Below are 24575 nucleotides of genomic sequence, written 5' to 3'. Positions count from 1 at the left end.
TCATCAAAACTTGATGTTCATTAGCAGACGGTAAGTAAAATTATTCTTTAACAAGCGTGGTCGAGAGGCTAAGTGAACTTGGCTTGGCTTGGCTACCTATAAAGGGGCTCGAGGTTCGACCCCTAACTCGGGCTGAGTTGTGTTTACTGAGCGCCTGAAGGCAGCACGGATAACCAACTCCTAATTACCCCCCCCCCCCCCACTGGTCCACAAATGAGATTGGACCAAAGCGCTCTGAGCATGCTATAAGCATGAAAGTAGCGCTATTAAAAAAAAAAAAAAAAAAAAAACTAGGACGCGGAACTCAAAAACGGTTCTAATGATTTTCCTAGAAATTCAACAGTTGACGTATATCTCAGAGAGCAGAATTACTAGCTCGTTGGGCACAAGCTAGAAAGGACTATCGCGTTCTTGAAATGAATATCGCATTTCCAAATGAAAGGCTTACCATGATTCTTTCTTCGGCGGTGGGGGTGGGGGGTAGGACTGAGTGAAGGTAAAAAAAATGTGCCAGTGTTGTTGAATCTAACATTCATTAGTTATTAAGAAAAGAAACAATCGCTCGATACGTTGTATAAAGGATGTTTTTTTTTTAAAGTATTTTAAATGTTTTTCTCGTTGTCGTTATGTATTAGGCCGCTAAAGAGCTTGATAAGGTGGACATCCCAAAAGAAGCAAGGGACCTATTATTGGATGACTTCCTGTCTTCACGTCTGACTCGTCGTGTGAATGAGGACCTGTTTAGAAAAAATCGAGGTTTTTGGAAAACTGCTGCCAAAGTCGCAGGAGTTGCAGCCCTCCTTGGCTAGGGATGATAAGAAAGTTGTTGAAGATTTTGAGGACTATCTTATAATCTTATAACATTTAATTATAGAATATGAGAAAATAAAATATTTTATTAAACATTTATGCTATTAAAAACTTGATGAATAGTTTCTTGTTTAATAACCTAGATAAACTACAATATATTTAAAACACGAAAAATATTCTTCCCTAGTGCTATTAGAGCATCGAACGGGTTGCCTGAGCTAGCCAGGAAAACCAGTGACTTGGCAGAATTTAAGTCATTGGTTAATATGCATGACTAAATGCATGACGCGTAGGACGTAATCATCTTCTTTTTTGAAGTAACGTCTGTATTATATAAGATAAGATAGGAAATATAGAAAAAATAAAATTAAAGCTTTTTTAATGGAAAGAGATCCACATATATGTTTATATTCAGGGCCGGATTAAGGGTAGGGCATGCGGTGCCACTGCTCCAGGGCCTCCAAAACATAATCATTGCTGACGAAGATTTTCCAGTTCTTTTTGTCGCCACAATGTCTACATTTAGGTGGTTGGAAATAGTTTATCCTAGGTAGGTAAATCTCTGTACAATCCTTTAAGTGTTATATCCTATACTTACTGTGGGTACTTTTGTAACATGCCATAACTTCAGTCGTTGAGAGACTTACTGTAAGACTTAGCTCCTGACATTCTGCTACGAAAGCTTTTATCTACTTTTACAACCTTTCTTGGTAGTGTTGGAAAGTAGGACATTTGCGAGATAGCATTTTTTGATCTGGTAGAGTTCTGCATAATTCTCTACCACTAGTAGTAGAAAGAAGGATGAAAGTGCAACAGCGCCTGATAATTACAGATGCCCAACCTGTGACCACAGCTGTGTATCACGAATCGGTCTCTTTAGTTACACAAGATGTTGCAAACGGTACAGTCTACTATTATATCATAAAATGCCACACTCTGAATGGCCTTTACTCTCTTATTTTTTAAATATTTTTTTACATCAAATATTATTTATAAAAATAAGGATAATATTCTTCCAACTATGTCTTATAGACTCTAAACAAACAACACTCTTTTCTTTTTAGAAATAAACAACAAACGCATGCATATTTCAGTCTTTTAAATTTGTTTAGCGCAGATGTATTTGACAAGTGTTTAAGCATTCATCAGTATTTGGGAGATGTCAGTAATGTTCTACAGCATATGTTCCTGATCATGACTTCAACACATTTTTATTTTCATTCTTTTACGTTAAGTCTGCAGCTTGCACAATGTCAACACACCAGGTTGTACTCACAGGTTAAACCTCCAACATAAAGTATAGTACTCACCAATTGAAAAATAATCCCCAAGTTATCCAAAATGCTCTGACCAATATGTGTCGCGATCACGTTTGTCTAAAAAGAATCACACATTTTCGTGTGATAGTCACGATGCAGTTTAGTCATGTATTTGGTCAAATGTCACCAAGGACTCTATAAAATCTGGACTTCAGAATTGTACCAATCATTCTGAAGTCCCTTCTTAAGGTAAGTTTGTATTTAACTAGACTTTTTCTTTAATATAAAACATTTTTTTAATAACGGACTGTAAATGTTATAAGAAATATTATTTTAATTTCTAAACAATAAGAATATATTATTGTTTGTTTTTATAAAAAGAATAATATAAATTAAAGTTTTTTTTAAATTTAAATCTGGGTAGACACAGATTTTAAAGTGCTTTTTGTTATTTGTTATTGTCTAGTTATTTAGATAATATAAAGACTGCTGTTTTTTTTTCTTCGTAAGAGAAATTAGAACTGATTCATTCAAGATAAACTGACGCAATGTTGAGTCACCTCTGTTTCTTAGTTTTGGTTGGATGTGCGGCTGTCATCAGCCAGGAAGACGCTCCATTGCCAAGTCCAGATTTCGAGCAAAAAATTGCTGCAGCGGTTGACACAATCAAACAGGTAGATGGGTTCAGTGGATGAACAAATATGTTCAATAAATTAAAGTTCAGTTTAAAAAAAATTTGTTCAATGAATAAAAGTTCACTATAACGTTTCTTGCTTATTTAGCAAAGCGCGGTGGCTAGCGATAAAGCGCTTGGCTTCTCTAACCAGATGTACCTGGTTCGAATCCTTGATTAGAATTTTTAATTTCGGGATCTTTGATGTGCCTCTGAGTCCACCCAGCTCTAAAATTAGCTGGATAAAAATAATGTCGATTGGTCATTGTGCTGGGCACATGACACCTTGTCAACCGTTGGCCACAGAAATGAATGACCTTTACATCATCGGTCATATAGATCACAAGGTCTAAAATGGGTACTTACTTTCTTGTTCTTATTTAAACACATCCAGACAATATGTTTTCAACAACCTTGTTTAAGCCTAAGTCAATTTTAGCTAGAAACCTGTCAAAAAGTTTTTTCCTTAGTTAAATACTTTAGGTCTATAAATAGTTTTTTATTTCTTTTGTCAGACTGATTCATTATTACCTTTACCTTCAACATTGCTTTGCGCTGGTCATGTACAATATCAAACATATTGTCATGTCATTAAAGTTATGAAATAACGGCAAGTAGATTTAGGGCTACTAGTTTTAAAAAAATAATTGTTTTAGTTAAGAAAATTCAATTTCAAATTAATAAACAAAATATATGACAATGTAAAAAAATATATTTTTACAACTAAATAAAAATTATGATAATATAAAAGCTTATCTTCTAGCCCGGAGATTTGATGGCTACGAAGACCTGTGTTTACTTATAAAGTTTGCCACAACCGACTCAAAAACAAAACTATTCTCCACAGGGGCTTGATTCAAATGCTTTTTAGAAAGCTTTTATCAACTGTGGGGTTTAAATTATTATTTTTTGTTATTGTCAAACAATGGAAAGAATGTGTACTTGGCGGAAGTAGTGGTAAGCTGAATTAGTCCCCTTTATAGATAGTCGTCTGAGGCTTAGTGAACACAAACATGAAATAGAAACACTAGATAACTCTTCAATCTTCCATGTTCATAGACTCTTCGCTAGTAGAGTGGTTACCGCGTTGGCCTGATAGGCTTAGAAAGCTTGAGCCCAAAATTTCCAATTTACGTTGATCCCTTTTTTAAAAAAGACATTTTTTTTACCATTCTTGCCTGTCTTTAGAGGTATCTTTCATTTTGGGCTCAGATATATGATTGGCTTCTTTTATAATACTTCTTCAGCAATATATCTTATCTTATCTTATATAATACAGACGTTACTTCAAAAAAGAAGATGATTACGTCCTACGCGTCATGCATTTAGTCATGCATATTAACCAATGACTTAATGATATAAACAAAATTTGTATCACGAATAACAACTTGCATACGTTTTCTAACGTATTTGTACAATTTATTCTCCCTTTTTCTCGTTTTACAATATAGGCAGCTAAAGAGCTTGAGAATGTTGAAGGTACAAAAGATACAAGGGACCAGTCATTGAATGAATACCTGTCTTCACCAATGAATCGTCGTTCCAACGAAAACCTCATTAGAAAAAGCAGAGATTTCTGGGGTACCGTTTGGACTGTCGCCAAAGTGGCTGGTGTAGCTGCTGCTGTCTTCGGGAAATAAAATCGTTTCAGATTTGACGCTGTAATGAATTAAGAACTTTTAATGACAAATTTTGTCCACAGTTTAAAATAGAAAAAATGTATTTGTGTCAATGTCTTTATTTGTTGTTTGATTCATACTACACAGCTGTTGAGCTGTAAGAAAATTGGAGATAGCAGCCACTGGATTTTAAAATAAACTTGTAATTGAAATTAAAATACAAAATGTGTTTATCTGTATAAATTACGTACAAAACGTAAAGTGCTTAACTCTTTCTCTCCTAACTGACGATACCAACGTTGATTCCACCAGCATATGGTAAATAATTACGGAGAGAAAGAGTTAAAAACTAAAGCATTAAAAACAAAGTTTAGAATTAGATCTAGATCAGCGGTTCTTAACCTTTTATGCTCGGCGACCCCTTTTTACAATCCCCCACTTAGTCGCGACCCCCCCCCCCCCGCACACACACACACAGCAATAGAAGAATAGACAATAACAATCCATTTTTTCAATGGTCTTTGGCGACCCCTGGCAAATCGTCAATCGACCCCCAAGGGGGTCGCGACCCACAGGCTGAGAACCCCTGATCTAGATTAATATGCTTCATACTTAATGTGAGAACTTGTTGGATTTTTAAATGTTGATCTTAAATACAATTCCATCAAGATCTAATCTTTTACTATAAATCACAGACGTTCTTTCAACAGACGATTGTAGTAATAAAATATTACTTCAGAAGCCAAAGACTAGATCTACTTCGTTCAGGGGCGTAACTAGGGATTTGGGGGCCCGGGGGGATTGACCTCTTTGGGGGCCCCTTGCATTTTGACATTCGACATATGACATGGAATAATGTACGCAAAAATATATAAGCCCCAAATCAAATTGGTTCCGTATATCAGTAAACTTAACAAAAAGTAATCAAGACTCTTTTAATGAATAATACCTTTGTTTATTAGTTAAATAATGCACAAGTGACAAATCTCAATTGATATCGCTTCACGTCGTGCATTCTGTGCAGCAAAGACATCTATAACATAAACTACATCGATACTTTCTAGTATTTGTGACTTGACTGACATTAAAGCCATGATAAGCCTTTCTTGTGTCATTGTGCTCCTGAGATAGTTTTTGATGAACTTGAGCTTTGAGAATGATCTCTCACATGACGTAATGAAAGTGGCCTGAGTTAGCGGTATTCGGAGGAGGTTGCAAAGTCTGAGCACACGTAATTACCATATGAAGCCTGTTTCCTCAATATGTCTATTGGTGATTGTATTACTGGTTTGTTGATGAAAAGTGCTCGTGCATCAATGATATCATTGAAAAAGCGATTTTCCATTTATTTCATCATACAAACAGGAAAAGTAGCACAGTTTGTCATAAGCGGGTCTTCATCTAACAGGTGTCTTGGTTCAAGAAGAAACCCAAAGGTATCCATTTTCTTTCCAGCCTTTGAAAATCTGCCCTTCATCTCCATATGAAATCTGTCCAGCACTTCTGTCGCAACACGTTTGAATTGCAGTTCTATTGACAGTCCTACATTAGAACTCAACTTCCCATCAAGTCTTTTCTTTCTTCTGGTTGTTTTGATTATTATTATTATAGCTTTTATATAGCGTTACTTTCATGCTTATAGCATGCTCAGAGCGCTTTGGTCCAATCTCATTTGTGGACCAGTGGGGGGGGGGTATCTAGAAGTTGGTTTTCCGTGCTGCCTTTAGGCGCTCAGTAAAAGCAACTCTGCCGAGTCGAATGTGGAGCCTCGAGCCCTCTTCTAGGTAGCCAAGACAAGCCAAGTTCAAGCGCACTAAGCCTTTCGACCGCGCTTCCCACAGGGATTACAGGGAATACATAGTATTCACTACCTTCTTTTGCTTTTTTTGATGGATTGGGTTTTTGTCAGTTTCTCATCATTTTGCAGAAAGCATGAAAGGGTACTAATTTCTTTAGCAGCTTCCCGTATATGCAGTCCAGTTTCTTCTGAACAATATAAATTGGGAGCAAGAGCTTTGACCAGAATTCAAGATAGGCAAAAAAATCTTAATTTTCACTGCATGAAGAAGATTCTGTCCTAATATTATATGGTATTACGTCATTGTTGGTTGTTTATGTTTTGTGCGCAAGCAAAAGGATTCAGAGCATACAAAAGTGGGAAAGATCCATATATCTCGTTATGCTCGAGTATAGAAATACTCCGATAAGTGGACTGCCGTATTCACCATCACAACTGCTGACGAGTAGAAGACTCAGGGAATGATTCCAACTGATCCCAAACTATTGAAACCATAGGTAGCTGAAAATGCAGAGACATTACTCAACGAACGACAGATGAAAAGCAAAGTGAAATACAATGCAAAAGCAAGACTACCTAAAGATTATTCTGTCGGAGAGTTCGTCTAGGTCAAACATAGCAGAAAACAGTTGTCATAAAAAACATTCAGCACCCAGATCTTACATCATAAAGACAAACGGAAAAACATACAGAAGAAATCAACGCTTTTTGAATAAGAGTTTCGATGAAGACATCTCTGAGTACTATGATACCGATGGAGACAATGAACTGCAAACTGTTGGAACAAACGAAACAGACAGTTATAGACCAACGTCTAGAGAACTTGTTGTGCCAGTCAAGACAACCAGAAGTGAACGAATTGTTAAAGTTCCTAGCAGACAGGGCCGGCCTTACTCCACTGCAGCCCATGCGGTCGCAGTGGGCCCCGCGCTTTCATAGGCCCCGCGCTAATTCCAAGTGTACATTATTAAATTAAACCATTATAACGTATATAAAATAACAGGGTTTTCGTGACCTCCTGATTTTCCAGGGCCTCCAGGAAATCTCATGAAAAGGCAAAATATACGATAAAGTTCTGAACTTTTTTTGAATTTATTCAAATCTCCTGAAGAATAGACGAAATTGACATTTTGGGGTGCCTATAAATAAAAAGTGGCATTGCGAGCTTTCATTTGATAAAAATGTATTGCAAAGACGAAAGTAGGCCTATTTTCTAATTCAAAAAACTAATATTGACATTATGCTCATCCCTACCCAGACTAGGCCCCGCGCGATCCGTTTCGCATAGGGCCCCGCAAATGCTAGGGCCGGCCCTGCTAGTAGATATCACTCTTAAGAACTTTAAAAGGAAGGGTGTGATAATAACTTCAAAAAGAAGGATGTGCTAATATTATATGATATTACGTCATTGTTTGTTGTTTATGTTTTGTGCGAAAGCAAAAGGATTAGATGGAAATAAAAAGGGAGTTTCTATTGAATGGAGGAAAGATGAATAGAGGGGTAATAACTCGAGTGTGAAGTTTAATTCTGAAATTATAGACGCCAAACCCGAATAATGGACTATTCTTGCATTTTTAAGAATAACTTTTGGATCTGTTATACTCGATTCTGTAAATTTTGCTTCAAGGTTAATTAGTGTAGCCATAAAATACTCGACATTTAGATCTATTATTTGTAAAGGCAACAAGATACCTGGAATTTGCTGTATATCATGCAGTTTTATTCGTGGCAACAAAGTTTAAAATGTAAAACTGACTTTTAAAAAAACTTTGATCTCTGTGGGAAAAAATATTTTTAAAATGTCAACATACTGATAGACCTAGATCTAGGTTTAGTCTTTGTGATAAATTTTTAATCCATAAATCATAAACGTTGACACTATTTGTCAATCAAATATATTAATTTATGTATTTATAAATAAATTTCGGACATCCATTTGGGGGCCCCCCCTAGGTGGGGGCCCGGGGGGATTTTAAATTTCTCCCCCCCCCTCCCCCCCCCTTAGTTACGCCACTGACTTCGTTAAAAAAAAAAAAGCCATAAACCTCTCTGGTTGACGATTGAAACATGAAAAATTGAATCATGAAATGATGCGAATAGAAATATATTATTTACAAATATATTTGTTTTTCTATAATGTGAAAAAGCAAGGAGGAATGACGCAAAACAAAAAAAAAAGAGTTCTAAAAAAGAAAAGGAATTACGATGTACTTTTTGATATGTTGTCTTTTAAAAATATATTGGGTAAAAATTGCGATTCGTTTTTTTTTTTATAAATTACAAAGAAATAACCAAAAAAAAGAGGCATAAAATCGTTTTGTTTTTGCCTATTTCCTATTAATGGGCTTTTAATTAAATATGTTCTTACGTTTGAGCCTTAACTCTTAATTCCTTATCTCTGTAATTATTTTCCATGCTCTGACAGAATTGTTCATTTTTCACACTTGTACATTCTACCGTGTTATGATTAAACTTCCATAACATTTTTGTTTGTAATCAGAAAACGTTACTTTAGGTATACAATTATAGGAGAATGGATGATCCTTTTATATATAACACAAATACACGTTTCTAAAACCAAATATTAATTTAATTTAATGAGGGTCAAATCAACGATGGTAGGGTTAATTAGGAGAGAAAGGCTTAACAGTTTCTTTCAGACCAAATATTTCAACAGGAGCCCCTGCATCTCTGGAACAATTCTTAGATGGAACAATTCTTAGATAAAACACAGACAAAAATGAAGGCACACTTCTTGTTCCATAGGCTAGGACAAATGTGTACAAATACTTCTTCTTTACTAGTGCTATAAGAGCATGCATGTTTCGGATGGCTGCCTGGTCGTGCGGTTTGCGCGCTGGACTGTCATTCAGATTTATCGATGGTCCCGGGCTCAAACCCTGCCCGCTCCCATCCCCCGTCGTCCTGCGGGAGGTTTGGACTAGGAAGTAATTATCTTCAACTCTGAAGGAACATCCGAAACATGTGAAACAAACAAAAATTTTACAATGGGTTTCCTGAGTCATTCAGGAAAACCAATGACTTGGCAGAATTTAAGTCATCGATTAACATGTATGATTAGATTGACCTAATAATAGAACGAAATAGTCTTCTTCTTTTAAGTAACGTTTGTATTTTATAAGATAAAAAGATAAGTTTAGAAATGTCCATATTTTCTTACAAGTCCTTAGTTGGAAAGACGTAACAGGTAATGAATGTGTCAATGATTCATGTCCCCTTTCCTTATCTCTGCTCTCTGCTGCGACCTCTTATCAAAGAATTCTCTACTTTTCCTTACGAGGCCTTGGTTGGAAAGACGCCTCAAAGGTGATGACAGGTAATGACTGAATGATTCGTCTCCCCTTTCTTTGACACCTTCTTGAGTTTTCTGCTCGTTCACCACTTCGTTCACCGCCTGTTGTATATATACAAATTACTTGTTAAAAACAGGCAAAATATAAAAATACATTTTAAAATATTAGAGCTCATCTAAGGGGAGTAATTCCACATTGACGTCTATATCTCTTTATAATGTAAAAGCTTTTTTCCTTTATCAAACAATATAATTAATTACCAATAATTAATTGACTAATGGGTTAATTTTTAAAATTGTTTCGTGTTTTGTTAGGTACAAAAATGATTGTTCCAAGTTTAACTTGACTAAAGAATGGTTTTGAAAGAATTATTCTAAACAAAAACGTTGTCATTTAGTTATCATATTATAAGACATTTCGTATCAGGATAGTCAACTCTAATAAGAGTATGAGTGTATGACATTTAACAATGTTATTGTATATCATAATAACACAAATGAATCTGCGTTAATTGAATGCTCAGGTCCTTGAGTAAACATTAAACAACTACTATTAGTTCTGCCATATGCTCCTGGTCAATTGTTTTTTTGGCCAGCGGTTGACGAGCAGGGTGCCATGTGGCCAGCACAACGACAGACCGCCTTTATGTTTCCCAACTAAAGTCTGGTACCCATTAGAATAGGGTGGACTCAGGGGCGCCTAAAAATGACAAAGTTAGCAGAAAAGCCCAGTCTTCATCGAGATTAATCCAGGACCCCAGTTTCAGAAGCCTAGTGCTTCACCATTTAGCCACCGCGCCCCCATTATTTCTGTTACTACGGAAATATGTTAGGCTCATATATACCAGGGAGGCAGGGTGGCTGAGTGGCAAAGCGCTTGGTTATCGAACTGGGCGTCCCGGTTCAAATCCTGGTGAAGATTGGTATTTTTTACTTTCTGGATTTTTAGGGCGCAATGGAATCCACCCAGCATTGATGGGTACCTGACATTAGTTGGGGAAAAGTAATGGCGGTTGGTCATTTCGCTGGCCACATACTTTGGATTTACTTTGTCCATGTTTGAATGGAAGAGATTATATACAAATGAATATTTCTTGAAACAAGAAAAGTTTGTTGGTTATTTCTTTGTTTAAGCTTTGGGCAGTATACTTTATTTCTTCCTAGTGTATGTGTTATAGTTTGTATAAGTGTATCTTCCCTTTCAGAAGATAGACATACAGTTTTTTTTTTTTTATATTTACATTTAACAATCTTGTCCACAATCTATGCAAATGAAACTGAAGACTTACAATTAAATTTTTTTCCTATAAAGAACACTTCAGTTCAAGACTTTGTTCAGATTAAATGTTCTGTTTCGTTGAAAAGAACGCTTCTGTTTAACACTTTCTTCCAACGAACAGTTGTTAAACAACGCTTCAGTCTCACTTTCTACCAATATATACTTATTTTTAAATCTTTCTTCCAACGGGCACATATGTGTAACTGTTTATTCCCACGAGTACATCTGTTTAACTCTTTATTCCAACGAGTACATCTGTTTAACGCTTTATTCCAACGAGTACATCTGTTTAACTCTTTATTCCAACGAGTACATCTGTTTAACGCTTTATTCCAACGAGTACATCTGTTTAACTCTTTATTCCAACGAGTACATCTGTTTAACTCTTTTATCCAACGAGTTCCTCTGTTTAACTCTTGTATCCAACGAGTACATCTGTTTAACTCTTTTATCCAACGAGTTCCTCTGTTTAACTCTTGTATCCAACGAGTACATCTGTTTAACTCTTTTATCCAACGAGTTCCTCTGTTTAACTCTTGTATCCAACGAGTACATCTGTTTAACTCTTTTATCCAACGAGTTCCTCTGTTTAACTCTTGTATCCAACGAGTACATCTGTTTAACTCTTTTATCCAACGAGTTCCTCTGTTTAACTCTTGTATCCAACGAGTACATCTGTTTAACTCTTTTATCCAACGAGTTCCTCTGTTTAACTCTTGTATCCAACGAGTACATCTGTTTAACTCTTTTATCCAACGAGTTCATCTGTTAAACTTTTTATTCAAACGAGCACATCTATTTAACTCTTGTATCCAACGAGTGTAGGCTGGGTAACAGGAAACACAGGCAGAGCCATGTACAAAGAAATGAACATGCCTAACAAACTGGACAGTATTAACTTCCTCCCCCGCAAAAACCAATCTACAATCTTCCAACTAAGGACAGGACACACACCTCTGTTAAATTACCATCTCAATAAAATATATCCCACACAACTCCCCCTTTGTAGACATTACGCCCATCCTTATGAAACCGTAAACCATATCCTCTTTAAATGCCCCTTCCTAATCCAACTTAGGTAGACCCTACTTCCACTACAGCCCAACATAACCAACACCTTGTACGGCAGTGCTGAACAACTGAAGAAAACAGCACACTTTTCTTTTCCTTGGCACAGTCTGCAAAAGAGCTTACAGCTCCGCAGCAAAAAGCTGGCAAGAAGAGGAAGAAGAATCCAACGAGTATATTTGTTTAACACGCTTACTTAAGAACGTATACCTGTTTCATTATATCAACACCAGGTTTCTGCTCCAAATCTGCATTCGGCGACACAGCCTGCTCTAGGGTCAACACAGCTACCCAGCCAATGAGAGATAACCAACACAACCGACTTAACATTGTTGCAAGTTTATCTTTAATAAAGGACGTGGGTCTGTGATATAAAACAATATAATAAAAGTCATGAATTTATTATCTAAGCAATTTGTCATACTATGTTTTAGAGGACAAATACATCATAAAAATGTGTAGACACTGAAAAGTAATATGTATTACGACGCGATGTCGAAATATGCAGAATAATAATTAAGTTTTAATTATTTGTTGTTTTTTTAACAATGTTCATCTTCGTAACGCATCTGGTCCTAACAAACACATGTAATCAATGTAATTTTTTTTTATAATACAAGAAAGTTGCTGATCTAACAAAACGGTTTTCAAGACTAATTTTGGATTTTTTTATTGAATGAAAATAAAAAAATAAAATGCTTCGAATTAACAGACAAAATATTATGTTAAAGTTTATATGGCATATAACTAACTATTAGAACAATAGTTTATACTTACCAAAATCGATGGACTCAGATTTACAAAGTATGTTATACTGGATGACAATTTAAAAAAATAAATGTGACAAATGATATGAACTACAAATAACTTAGTATAGATCAAACAGTGGAATACACATTTTTTTTTATAGAATTAATTGTCCAGGTATCAGGTTGACTCAGTGATAGCTCTGTGTCCTACGCAGATGTTTCTCTAATAAGTTTCTCTTGCACTTCGTACAACTTTTAACAAGTGAGCATATGTTCTATCTAGATTGAAAAAAAAAGCAGAAATAAATGACTAGCATTCAACACCGGTTACGCCAGCTGATTCGCTTTGTTCAGCCAGCCTCACCCCCTTTTTGTTTTTGTTACAAAGCTTGAAACAACTGGAAATAAGTCAATATACGTCATGTCTCTCACACTCAGTCTAAGGATAGGCTCAAATATTCAAATTTTTAGACAAATCATGGATCAGTAAAAATAAAATGAACCAATTAAACTATTAGCTACTGGTCAATAACTATTTTGTTTCACACCGACAAAAGAAAATTAATCCTTTATTCACAGATATGGCTAAATTTGTAGGGTTTGGTCCCCTTATCTAATTGTATACATTATTTCTACCTCATCCATTCTCGGAACAAGTTCAAACTTTAAACAATTAGCTTTTGTACCTAACAAAACATGAATCTTTTTTTTTAAATAACCAATAAGTCAATTAATTATTGGTGATTAATTATTTAATTTACATTGAATAACGGAAATGACTTCTGTTCAGTTGTAAACAAATAACGCTCACGTGTTGAAATGTTAAAGCATGGAAAGGGTTGCTTGAATCAGGCCTGCTCTTTAACACTAAGCCACCACTTAGTTATTATTATAACCTTAAGACTTAAACTTTTATTATTATTTATTTTTGGTAATACTTTTCTTTGAGTTGCTTCGCTAAAACTAAAAAGGTGCCATGTTGAGTCATCTGTGGTTCTTATTGTTGGTGCAATGAGCCAAGTCGAGGCGCCATTTCCAAGCCCAGATTTTGAGCGTAAGCTTGCCGCAGCTGTTGATACAATCAAATAGGTAGATATCCTTAAGTTCAAAACACAATCAAATAGGTAGATATCCTTAAGTTCAAAACACAATCAAATAGGTAGATATCCTTAAGTTCAAAACACAATCAAACAAATCAAAGAACTTATGAAGAGGCTGTGCTCAAGACAGACATTGTTACTTCGTGATTGTGATGTCCCCCATGTGAATTTACAGTTTTGGTTGACCAGTTGCCTCCCTTGGGTTAATTACAATATTAACATGCTAAACTGACTTTTTGTTAAGATGTTTACAACCATGAACCAACGAATACGAATTATATAATTTAAAAGGTATTACCATTGACTCAATAATGAGTACTCTTTAACAATATATAGCCTCCGTCAGTCGAGAAGTGACTATGAATCATCTCATGGAAATGAGATGTAGCTGTGGTCGAAATGATGTCGCTCACACATCAGTTCTTCCCAATCCACGCAGCTGATGTATCCAAAGGAACGGCAGTGCCGATACAGTTTGGGGTCGGCGGCATCGCAGGTTCTGCCAGAGTGTAGCACTGGGGGTTGCAAACTGCCTTAGGGTTGCCAACTCCTGATTTTTCGTCAGGGTTGACCCCAAAAGCCTTTCCCAACAGAGGTTTGAATTCAGAGTTTTCCATGGCTAACGAGCCCCTCCTGCTTGAAGCTTAATAGTTAAAACGCCAGTTACTCGCCTTTGCCCCTTCTCCTGTTAGTGAGAACAGTTCCGCCGGACTCAATATCTGAGCTACACGTGAAGGTCAGGAGTTGGACTGGTGTCAGATGCTATTTGAGACGCATGCCATTAGGAAGCATTTTATAGGTCGTGGAGTGCTTACATCCATTACCACCTCTGGCAATGACAACCTTGTGGAACCAGTTTAATAATAATGTGTTGTTTATCTTCATACTACATTACATGAAACCAAAATATAATTACAATAAACCATTTTCTTTCTAGCGCCTCCTTCTGTCATAAAGTGACTATGGGTCATCTCATAGTCATTGGGATCGTTAACTGGGCATTAGCTGTGGGCGGAACAATGTCACCCACACAGCAGTCCCCCCCCCATTTTTTTTCCATGCAGCTGATGTATCCAAAGGACCGGCAAGTGCCAATACAGATTAGGATAAGCTTATATCTGTAAGTATGTAAGTATGTATGTATGTATGTATGTATATGTATGTATGTATGTGTGTATGTATGTATGTATGTATGTATGTATGTATGTATGTATGTATGTATGTATGTATGTATGTATGTATGTATGTATGTATGTATGTATGTGTCTATGTGTGTGTGTGTGCTATTACTGAATGGTAGAGAAAGGAGAGTTCTGGTAATGAAAGTTAGCGATGGGAAAAAAATCTCCACCCCTCGAAAGTTTTGGACTCACTAGTGACTAGTGCTGGTTTGGTGACACAAAATTAGTTTGTAAGTTTGGCAAAGTTTAGATCGATTCGTGCTTGTAATCATTTAAAACGTCACGCTGTGATTGATTTTATTCTGTTCTCACGTGAACAGCGTTAATTAGTGTTCTTGTAAGGCAGAGGATTTTCAGAATAGTGTAATAACTTAAAGGGAGGCTACTCAGCGAGGTAAGCGGCAGGTCTCTTGTTATGTTTAATACCAAACGAGAACAGATACGAAAGTGTACAATGAAATCAAGCAGTGGCTTACGTTCACACAAAGTCTGGTTCTTGGTTTTAAATGTCTTTCTCTTCAGGCCAATTCTTGTCGTGCAGCACTAAAACTCACTTCTTAGGGTTGATCGAGGTCCGAACGCCATTTATTAGGCTGGACGAGGGACGTCTTTTTCCCCCTCTAGTTCCTCACCTCTAGACTCTATTCGTTCTAGTTACTTGATTCGTCCGTAAACTCTTATCTTTTCTTAGCCCCGTGTTGAATAGTGCGATGGTACGCACCATAAGCACAACTTCTGGGGGCAGAGACATTACAGTAGGCTCTTACGATATTATATCTTTATATCTTTATGCACCCTTATGAAAGTGTATCTAATCTCTACAGCTGCATGGTGACGCCACTTTTGGAGGTAGGGCTGAATTGGGTAGTAGCTTGACGTCATTAAATAATTTTTTTAGCAATACCATCGCCAGTTCGACATAGTTGATTAAGAAATAAAATGTTGAACTCTTTAAATGTATATGTGCTAACAGCCGTCAAACAAGTAGAAACACATTAAAATTGTCAACTTTGATCGAATACTATTGAGCCTCATCAAATGATTCCCAGTAAAGCGATGAAACTTAATATATTTCTAAGTAAAACTGCGAAAAAATGTCAAGAAGAGATTTGTTTGATGCCTATTTCCAAAGATTACGTCCATCTACAGAAGATGACACTTATCTCTGAATCATGTTTGAGCACTAAAAACTTTTCATAGTTTCGGTCGATGAATTATGTGATTGATATATCACAAATATTTTCACATATCCTTTGGTCTGTTGGACCGTTGGGCCACCACTCAAGATCTGTATATCTCCAGTCCTAGCAGGCCTGTGATACCTAAGTAATATTAGCTCGACAGGCAGAAAAAAAAAAGATTTTTTGTGTACATATTAAAGTTCATTATTTACGTTAGTTTTTAAATGATTTGTATTTAAATTGTGAATAGTATTTGCTTATTGAACAAGCACAACAAAAAAAAAAAAAAAAAAACATTTGTGTCTGGTTGGTCCTGGGTTCGAACCACTGCCGTCTAAGTGGCCTGAGCACTGACATGTAGTGTTCGGTTATTGCTAGGGAAGTGCTTACGAAAAGTGAAGATTTTAAAGTTATCTATTGTTAGTTTCACGTTTCTCTCTTTCATAGTAAAAGGGGACTAACTCAATGTATACCACCTAATCAGTCAAGTTCATATTCTTTCCCTTGTTCACGATACTGAACAAAATAATTAATTACCAATATTTTCATAATTTTTTGGTTATTTTTTTTTATTTTTTAAACATACACATTTGAGCAACTAAAGAGTTTTATAAATAATTGCTGTTTGCGTGACATCACTTTCAAAAAGCTACTGTGCCACTATCATATGACATTGTGCAGATATCCCCTATTTATGGCTATTGCCATTTCATAAATCCGTAAGATCTATACTCCAGACAGTGACAGTATCAGTGATTTTTCTTCTTCTTCTTCTTCGTTCTCATTGTTATGTTAGAGCGTTCAGATGACTAGACCAATACATGAGATGAACTGCGCAGTGGTTTCCAAATCAGGGAGCTCTCCATATAGTTTTCTATCTACTGCAGTGTTTTGGGGCCAGTGTCTTATACGGGCCTCTTGGTAAAGAGAGCAGTTTTGGAGGACGTGGTCGGCATTCTCTGGTGATACTCCACATGGACAGATTTCACTGGTTCCAATTTTGAGCTTCCGGTACATGTGTTGTCGCATTCTGTTGTGTCCGGTCCTGAGTCGAAAGATTAGACGTTGATCTTGTCGGGATAGCTTATAGTAAGCGTCTTCTTTCTTATTTCAGTGATTTTAAAAAGCAGTTTTTCTGTCCAGCTTGGATAAAAAAAAAATCCATCCATTGTATGAACTTTCAATATTTATTGAGCTTTGATAAAGTAGAAGTATTTTTTTATCGCGATTTTATTAATTGAGATGCGTAATATGGTAGATAAAAATAAAGTGTTTTTTTCAGCACACCAGGGGGTGTCAAGGCTCTCACATTATGCACACAGACAGTTTTGGAGAATTCGGTCATTCGGTTCAACCCCTTTTTTCCTATAAGAGTCAAATTGCCACAGAAATTTACTAGCAGACTTTAAGACATCTGTGGCTCATTGGTCTAATGCTGATAATATTTACACGAAACATAAAAAAAAATACATTGACTCACCGAAATGCCTTGCAAATATAAAGATATATAATTTTTTCAACATTGCTGGCTATTCCTGTCATTGAAAGAAATTTATAACACTACATATTGAAACAAATAGAGTTAGTTGCCCTCTAAATATTAAAATAGACATTAAATACAACGTGCAACAGTTCAGTTCCGTAATATTTCTTTGGTGACTATAAGCCAGAGGTATTAGAAATGCTGACATTTTTTAAATACAACATGCAATTGTTTCAATGATAGTTCGTTTCTTAAGCAACCTTTATCTGTGTTTAACGTGACATCACTTTAAAAATTTACATTTTTATATGTAAAGATTGAAGTTAAAAATAAAAATAATTAATTGAACCCGAACCAAAGCTTCAGATCTGACCAAACCGAGCCCGAACCATACTGCCTGGTCGTGCGGTTTGCGCGCTGGACTGTCGTTTGGATTTATCGATGGTCCCGGATTTAAACCCTGCCCTCTCCCATCCTCCGTCGGCCTGCGGGAGGTTTGGACTAGGAAGTAGACTATCTTCAACTCTGAAAGAAACATCTGAAATATGTAAAAAAAAACATTTTATTTATTATTTTATCGAAACAAACTTAGAACTTAAATCTAACTGAACCGAACTGAACAGAAACTGTATAAAATTGTCTCGATTCCCATCTCTCATTAAAACGAACGATTGTTTAAATGTTTGGTATAAATGGCTCTAAATCAACACCAATAACAGTAAACTCAGGCGTACCTCAAGGAACAGTCTTAGGTCCACTACTATTTTTTAATTTACATAAACGATTGACCAAATTGCATTAGTTCAGGAACAAAAGTCAGATTATTCGCAGACGATTGCATAATATATAGAACAATAAAAACAACACAAGATGCAGAAATTTTACAAAGATATTTTGATGAATTACAGAAAAGGGAATCAAATTGAGGCATGTATTTCCACCCAGAAAAATGTCAGTTATTAAGAGTAACAAAAAAACTAAAACTAATTAATTCCACTTATCTTATTCATGGTTAACTAGTAACACAGACTAAAACGCAAAATAACTAGGTTTTGTAATAAATGAAAAATTGTCACGGAATCTCCATATTGATGAAGATATCAAAAAATCAATCAAAGCATTAGGGTTTATTAAAAGAAATTTCTATAAATCAAATGAGAACATAAAAACTAAAATGTTATTTAACCTTGGTTAGGCCAATAATAGAATATGCATCTTCTGTTTGGGACCCCTAACTCAAGTAAACATTAAGAAACTGGAACAGACACAAAATAGAGCAATGAGATTTATAACAAACGAATATTTACATTTGACTAGAGTAACACCTTTAGTTAAATCACTAAATTTAGAAAGCCTTCAGGGCAGGAGACTCAAAAGTAAAGTAGCAATTATACGTAAAACACTGAACCATAATCTTCAAATACAAAAAACAAAATTTAATAAAATGCTCAGTAAGAAACAAAGATGAAGGCACATTCCTCGTTCCATATGCTAGGACAAATTTGTACAAATACTCCATCTTCCCTAGTGCTATTAGAGCATGGAATGGGTTACCTGTGCTAGCGTAAAACCAGTGACTTCGCAGAATTTAGGTTATTGGTTAATATGTATGACTAAATGCGTGACACGTAGGACGTAACCATCTTCTATTTTGAAGTAACGTCTGTATTATATAAGATAAGAAACATTTGTTTTTGTAGGAAAATGGACATTTAAATACCATTAAAATGAGGGCACCTATAAGTCCCTAGTCACGTTAACAATCTTTTGACTGTTACTGAAGTATTCTGGTAATAAAAAAAGCACTAGAGACTAGTCTTCGGTGTAAAAACAAAAGTAATGAAATCAAGCCTTGGTAAAGAAAAGGTTAAAGTCGGTGAATAAACTCTAGTATATAAGTCAAATCAACTTGTGCTTGGCATTAATTAAAACTTACCGATTTGATTGATTTTTGTTCGTGGGGACATTTTTCATCAGTTTTCTTGTAAAGCAGTTGGTTTTCTAAATAGCGTAATAACTTTCGGGAACATCCGCAAAATGCAAAAGATTTTCTGCTCTTTCGGTCTTGTCTGATATGAACAGGGCTATATGACCTAGATCCATGAAATTGTAATATTTTCATTGTGTTGGGCATTTTTTAAAAAGTGTCTCCAGTTTGTTTTAGGACTACTTTACATAAGTTAGTTTTCACTCAAGTATACTCGGAACATTTATGCCAAGTTTTATCAAGATTGGTCATAAATTTTATTTTCATTCCAAACACACACACATACATACACGTACATACATGTATTCATACATACATGCATAAATACATACATTTATACATACAAACATACATTTATACATATATTCGTACATACATACATACATTTATACGTACATACATACATGCATACATACCTACATACTTGCATACATACATACATACATACATACATACATACATACATACATACATACATACATTTATACACACATACATACATTTATACACACATACATACATACTACTTACTTTCATTTTTATATACTTGATAAAGACACTTAACACGGATGTAAGGTTCAAAGTTAACAACAACAAAAAAAATCAACAATAATAATTATTTACTAAATAATGCATATAATGCACACTAACCAGCTATTGGTTTTTCCTCTTTTTTAAAAAAGCTTTTATCAAATCACTCTGTCTGCATGTCTGTCTGTCTTGTAAAAAGTTTGTTCACGGTATTCGACACCCAGTCTCTTTCTCTCCTAACTGACGATACCAGCGTTGATTCTGTCGGAATGTGGTAAATAATTACGGAGAGAAAGAGTTAAATTTCGAACAATTGTCTATTTACTTGACAACACAAGAATCAATAAAAAAAAAATAACAATTAGTAAATAAGCTATGATAATTACTTATTTTGATTGGTATCTCGAACAAGGGAGAGAAATTGTAATTGACTTAAATGGTTGTATTAGCTAAATTAGTCCCTTTATAGATCGTCGTCTGAGGCTTATTGAACAAAAGCATCAAAAAGGAAAAAAAAATCTTCAGTAATCTTCTAGTCTTCAGTAATCTTCTAGTCTTCAGTAAACTTCTAATCTTCAGTAATCTTCTAGTCTTCAGTAGTCTTCTTGTTTTTTGTAATCTTCTAGTCTTCAGTAAACTTCTAGTCTTCAGTAATTTTCTAGTCTTCAGCAAACTTCTAGTCTTCAGTAAACTTCTTCAGTAGTCTTCTTCTCTTTTGTAATTTTCTCCATGTTTAAATCAATCATACTATCATCGTTCTTCTATTTCTATTTTGTTTTCTCTCAGTTATATTTAATACATAAGGATCTTCTTTTTAGTAACTTTTATTTAGGATATTAAACGCCAGCTATTATTTAAGGCATGCAAAAAGCAGCAACACAGGCTAAAAATCTAAAAAAAAAATAAAATCTAAGAGTTACAATCAATGAAAAGATATAATAAAATTGTACTTATCGATAGAATAATAATGCTTGTCTTCGAGTCCGAAGATTAGTGAGGAATACAGTATTTCCCGTGGCTGCGCAGCCCCAGCTGTGACCTACATATTTTGCCACATCCAGGGCAAGCATAACCATTGTCCGCAGGCGGTCGATTTAGATTATCTTTACGTCGTCTGCGTTTGTCATCGGCAGCAGATTTTCTTTCGGTCTCAAATGTGTATCCCGCGGCCTTCGTGAGTGACCTCCAGCTGTCTCGTTCCGACGCCGCATGCAACCAGGTGCTCTCTTCTATGTCAGCCAAGGAAAGTTGACGCCTAAGCTGGTCTTTAAAGCGTTTATATGTTTGATCACATGTTACTTGTTTATTTGTAAATACAGCTGAACCAGGGAGACCTAGTGACGTATCAAGACTTAAGGTAGTTTCTAGCCAGTTATCTGTAGAAATATAAATGGAAAAGCTGTAACAATATTCCGATGGAATAGAACGCTGAAAATAAGCAAAAAGGTTTGTTAAAAGAATGTTTGTTATCAATTAAAAAGGAACACACAATTAAATGCGTAATATCACATCTTAGAGATTAATGACGTTACTTTAAAAATAGAAGATACTTCACATTTCAGGTGTCAATCTAGTCATCCATGTTAATCATTGAATTAAACTCTGATGAGGCGTTGGTTTTCCTGGCTGATTCAAGCAACCCATTCCATCCTCTATTGGCACTAAGGAAAAAGGAGCATCTGTACGAATTAGTCCTGTCGTATGAAGCGGAGAAATAATCGAAAAATTGTCTTAAAATAGTGTTTTTCCTGATGTGTGTTTTCTGTATATTGTTTGATATGCCTTCATATCACTTCATAAGTAAAGATTTAAAGATCAATTTTATACTTTAAAACTTGTAACATAATGAAAATGATTCATAATTAGGATGTTGGTTACTCGTAAAAAATAAATTAAGCACATTAATATAATCAAATGCTCAAATCTCGCGACTTTTCCAATGAACACCCCCTTCCCCCCGTTCCCACTACACATACAGATTCCCAAATATTTTCTTTGCTAGATGTGGAAACGATAGATGTGATCATTTAGGTACCAATTAAATCTATTTAAAACATCTGTCAAGACAAAATATTACCACATAATGTATTCAGCTTTAAAATAAACATGTTTTGTGGTAGGTATGCTTACATTTTCAAAAGAATTGATACTATCTATAAGCATTGTTAAACAACTTTTAATTCTTTTTATTTTTTTGAATAATTTTATAAGTTAGTCAGATAATCTAAATAATTCAAACCTTTTTTTTTTAAATTAAGTTTGAGCTGATTTATCAAAACCAAACGGAGGCCATGTTGATTCATCTGTGCTTCATAGTTTTGGTTGGATGTGCAGCTGTAATGAGCCAAAGTTCAAATCTAGAGCAAACAAGTTCTACAACTGTTGATACACTCAATCAGGTAGATTTTTTGTTGAAAGCAAATGTGTACGATCAACTAAAGCTGTTTAATAAATATATATACACTAAAATAGATAGATAGATAGATAGATAGATAGATAGATAGATAGATAGATAGATAGATAGATAGATAGATAGATAGATAGATGGATGGATAGATAATTTTATTTATAAAGCGCTGTTAACAAACAAAATGTAGGCTCAAGGCTCTAAAATAACATAACAAACACAAACACGAGAGATAATAAATTAATCTTAAAAAGTTTTAAACAGATAGATTTATAAGTTCTTCTTGAACGTAGTGTAGCATGCTGACTGTCTGAGATCAATAGAGAGTGAGTTCCAAACCTTTGGTCCATGCACTGAAAAAGCCCGCAGACCGTAGCTTTTGAGGGAGAAACGTGGCACTACTAGAAGCGATAAGTCCATTGAGCGCAGGGCTCTCTGATAAATATATAAATGGAAAGATTGATACATAATACTGAATTTTTTTTTATAAATAGTTTTATATGTTTTTGATCATAGGCAATGGGTGCATGATTAACAAAGTTATCAGGTTCGAACTGCGGAGTCTAGAACTCTAGCTCAATGAAAAATTAGAAATCTGGATTTTTTATGATTTTTAGATCATTCCTGACTTTAATGCTCTTTAAGATACCTGACATGTTTACTAAGTAAAGGCTGTTATGTTATTTATATAGAACCTTTGGTTACATCTTTTAAAGACACTGATAAGCTAACAAATGACTACCTTTGTAATGACTACCTTTGTAATGACTACCTTAGTATAATGACACCTTTGTATAATGACACCTTTGAATAATGACATCTTTGTAATGACACCTTGCGATGACACCTTTGTATAATGACATCTTTGTAATGACACCTTGCGATGACACCTTTGTATAATGACATCTTTGTAATGACACCTTGCGATGACATCTTTGTATAATGACGTCTTTGTAATGACACCATGCGATGACACCTTTGTATAATGACGTCTTTGTAATGACACCTTGCGATAACACCTTTGTATAATGACGTCTTTGTAATGACACCTTGCGATGAAACCTTTGTATAAAGACATCTTTGTAATGACACCTTGCGATGACACCTTTGTATAATGACATCTTTGTAATGACACCTTGCGATGACACATTTGTATAATAAAATCTTTGTATAATGACATCTTTGTGTAATAACACCTTTGTATATTGACACCTTTGTATATTGACACCTTTGTATAATGACACCTTTGTATAATGACACCTTTGTATAATGACACCTTTGTATAATGACACCTTTTTATAATGACACCTTTGTATAATAAAACCTTTTTATAATGACACCTTTGTATAATAACACCTTCGTAATGACACCTTTGTATAATGAAACCTTGCGATGACACCTTTGTATAATGACACCTTTATAATGACACCTTTGTAAGGGTTAGAGTTAGTAAAAATAGTAAAAGTTTGTAATGACACTTTTCATTTACTTTGTTTTTCATTTTACATTTTAGGCATCTAAAGAATTTCAGAATGATGAAAGTACTAAACAGTTAAGCAACCAGACATTCAATGACACCCAGTCTTCGCAATTTGGTTACATCAATGGGACGCTTATAAGAAAGTCTCGAAGTCTCTGGGGTTTTATTGCTGCTGCTGCTTCTGTCCTTGATTTAATTTTCGGAAAATAAAAATCGCTCAAAATTCGAGGCTGTAATGAATTAAAAACGTTTACAAATCAAACGAATTCAAAATTATTGTATCTGCTTCTAGAAAGTTGAAAACAATATTTGTCAATGTAGCTGTTATGTCAATTTATAAAACTGCAAACGTGACATTATAGAGGTAGTAGCTTCCGAATTCTTTAAAACAAGGGCATAATTGTCATCAATACTTAAAAATACAATATTCCTTTATAGAGCTAATAGAGCCATTTTTTTTCTCTTTATAACTTATGAATGTTAGATTTTTAAAAAAAAAAACGCCATTTTTTTAAACTAGCCACTCCCCACCTCCTACCGAGAAAGAGTACGAGTTAAGCGAATGTATAGATCCAAAAGATTGTATAATATTCCGATAATAGGCTCTTAGATATAGACTTAAAAGGGTTAAAAATTAAGCATTTGCCGCAACTATTC

General features: G+C 35.1%; 1 protein-coding gene and 2 long non-coding RNA genes across 4 annotated transcripts; 2 read left to right on the top strand and 1 right to left on the bottom strand.

Moving 5' to 3' along the window:
• The first annotated feature begins 2554 nt into the window (after window positions 1-2554).
• LOC129921583 (uncharacterized) lies at window positions 2555-4586 on the top strand. Its single transcript, XM_013234280.2, has 2 exons — window positions 2555-2743; window positions 4194-4586. Exons 1-2 carry the CDS (start codon window positions 2618-2620, stop codon window positions 4380-4382), a joined length of 315 nt encoding a protein of 104 aa, XP_013089734.2. The 5' UTR covers window positions 2555-2617; the 3' UTR covers window positions 4383-4586.
• A 3271-nt stretch (window positions 4587-7857) lies between these two features.
• On the bottom strand, window positions 7858-15591 carry LOC106073663 (uncharacterized). Of its 2 annotated transcripts, XR_008779943.1 has the most exons (5): window positions 15326-15585; window positions 12597-12847; window positions 12030-12183; window positions 9341-9574; window positions 7858-7935 (listed from the first exon to the last, which is right to left on the bottom strand). It is a non-coding gene; the product is annotated as an uncharacterized LOC106073663 (long non-coding RNA). The 2 variants fall into 2 exon arrangements; XR_008779942.1 differs by having other exon boundaries at window positions 7858-9574; window positions 15326-15591.
• On the top strand, window positions 15074-24180 carry LOC106065302 (uncharacterized). Its single transcript, XR_008779941.1, has 3 exons — window positions 15074-15243; window positions 22290-22430; window positions 23952-24180. It is a non-coding gene; the product is annotated as an uncharacterized LOC106065302 (long non-coding RNA).
• Window positions 24181-24575: the final 395 nt, after the last annotated feature.

This window comes from Biomphalaria glabrata, chromosome 9 (assembly GCF_947242115.1).
Source record: "Biomphalaria glabrata chromosome 9, xgBioGlab47.1, whole genome shotgun sequence".
Taxonomy (NCBI): Eukaryota; Metazoa; Mollusca; class Gastropoda; family Planorbidae; genus Biomphalaria; species Biomphalaria glabrata.
Note: the sequence above shows the minus strand (reverse complement) of the source record. Positions and strands in the feature narration are given on the sequence as shown.

Coding starts and splice junctions, on each gene's coding strand:
- LOC129921583 (XM_013234280.2), top strand. CDS start 2,618: ATGTTGAGTCACCTCTGTTTCTTAGTTTTGGTTGGATGTGCGGCTGTC. Junction 2,744..4,193: donor CGGTTGACACAATCAAACAG/GTAGATGGGTTC, acceptor TTTACAATATAG/GCAGCTAAAGAGCTTGAGAA.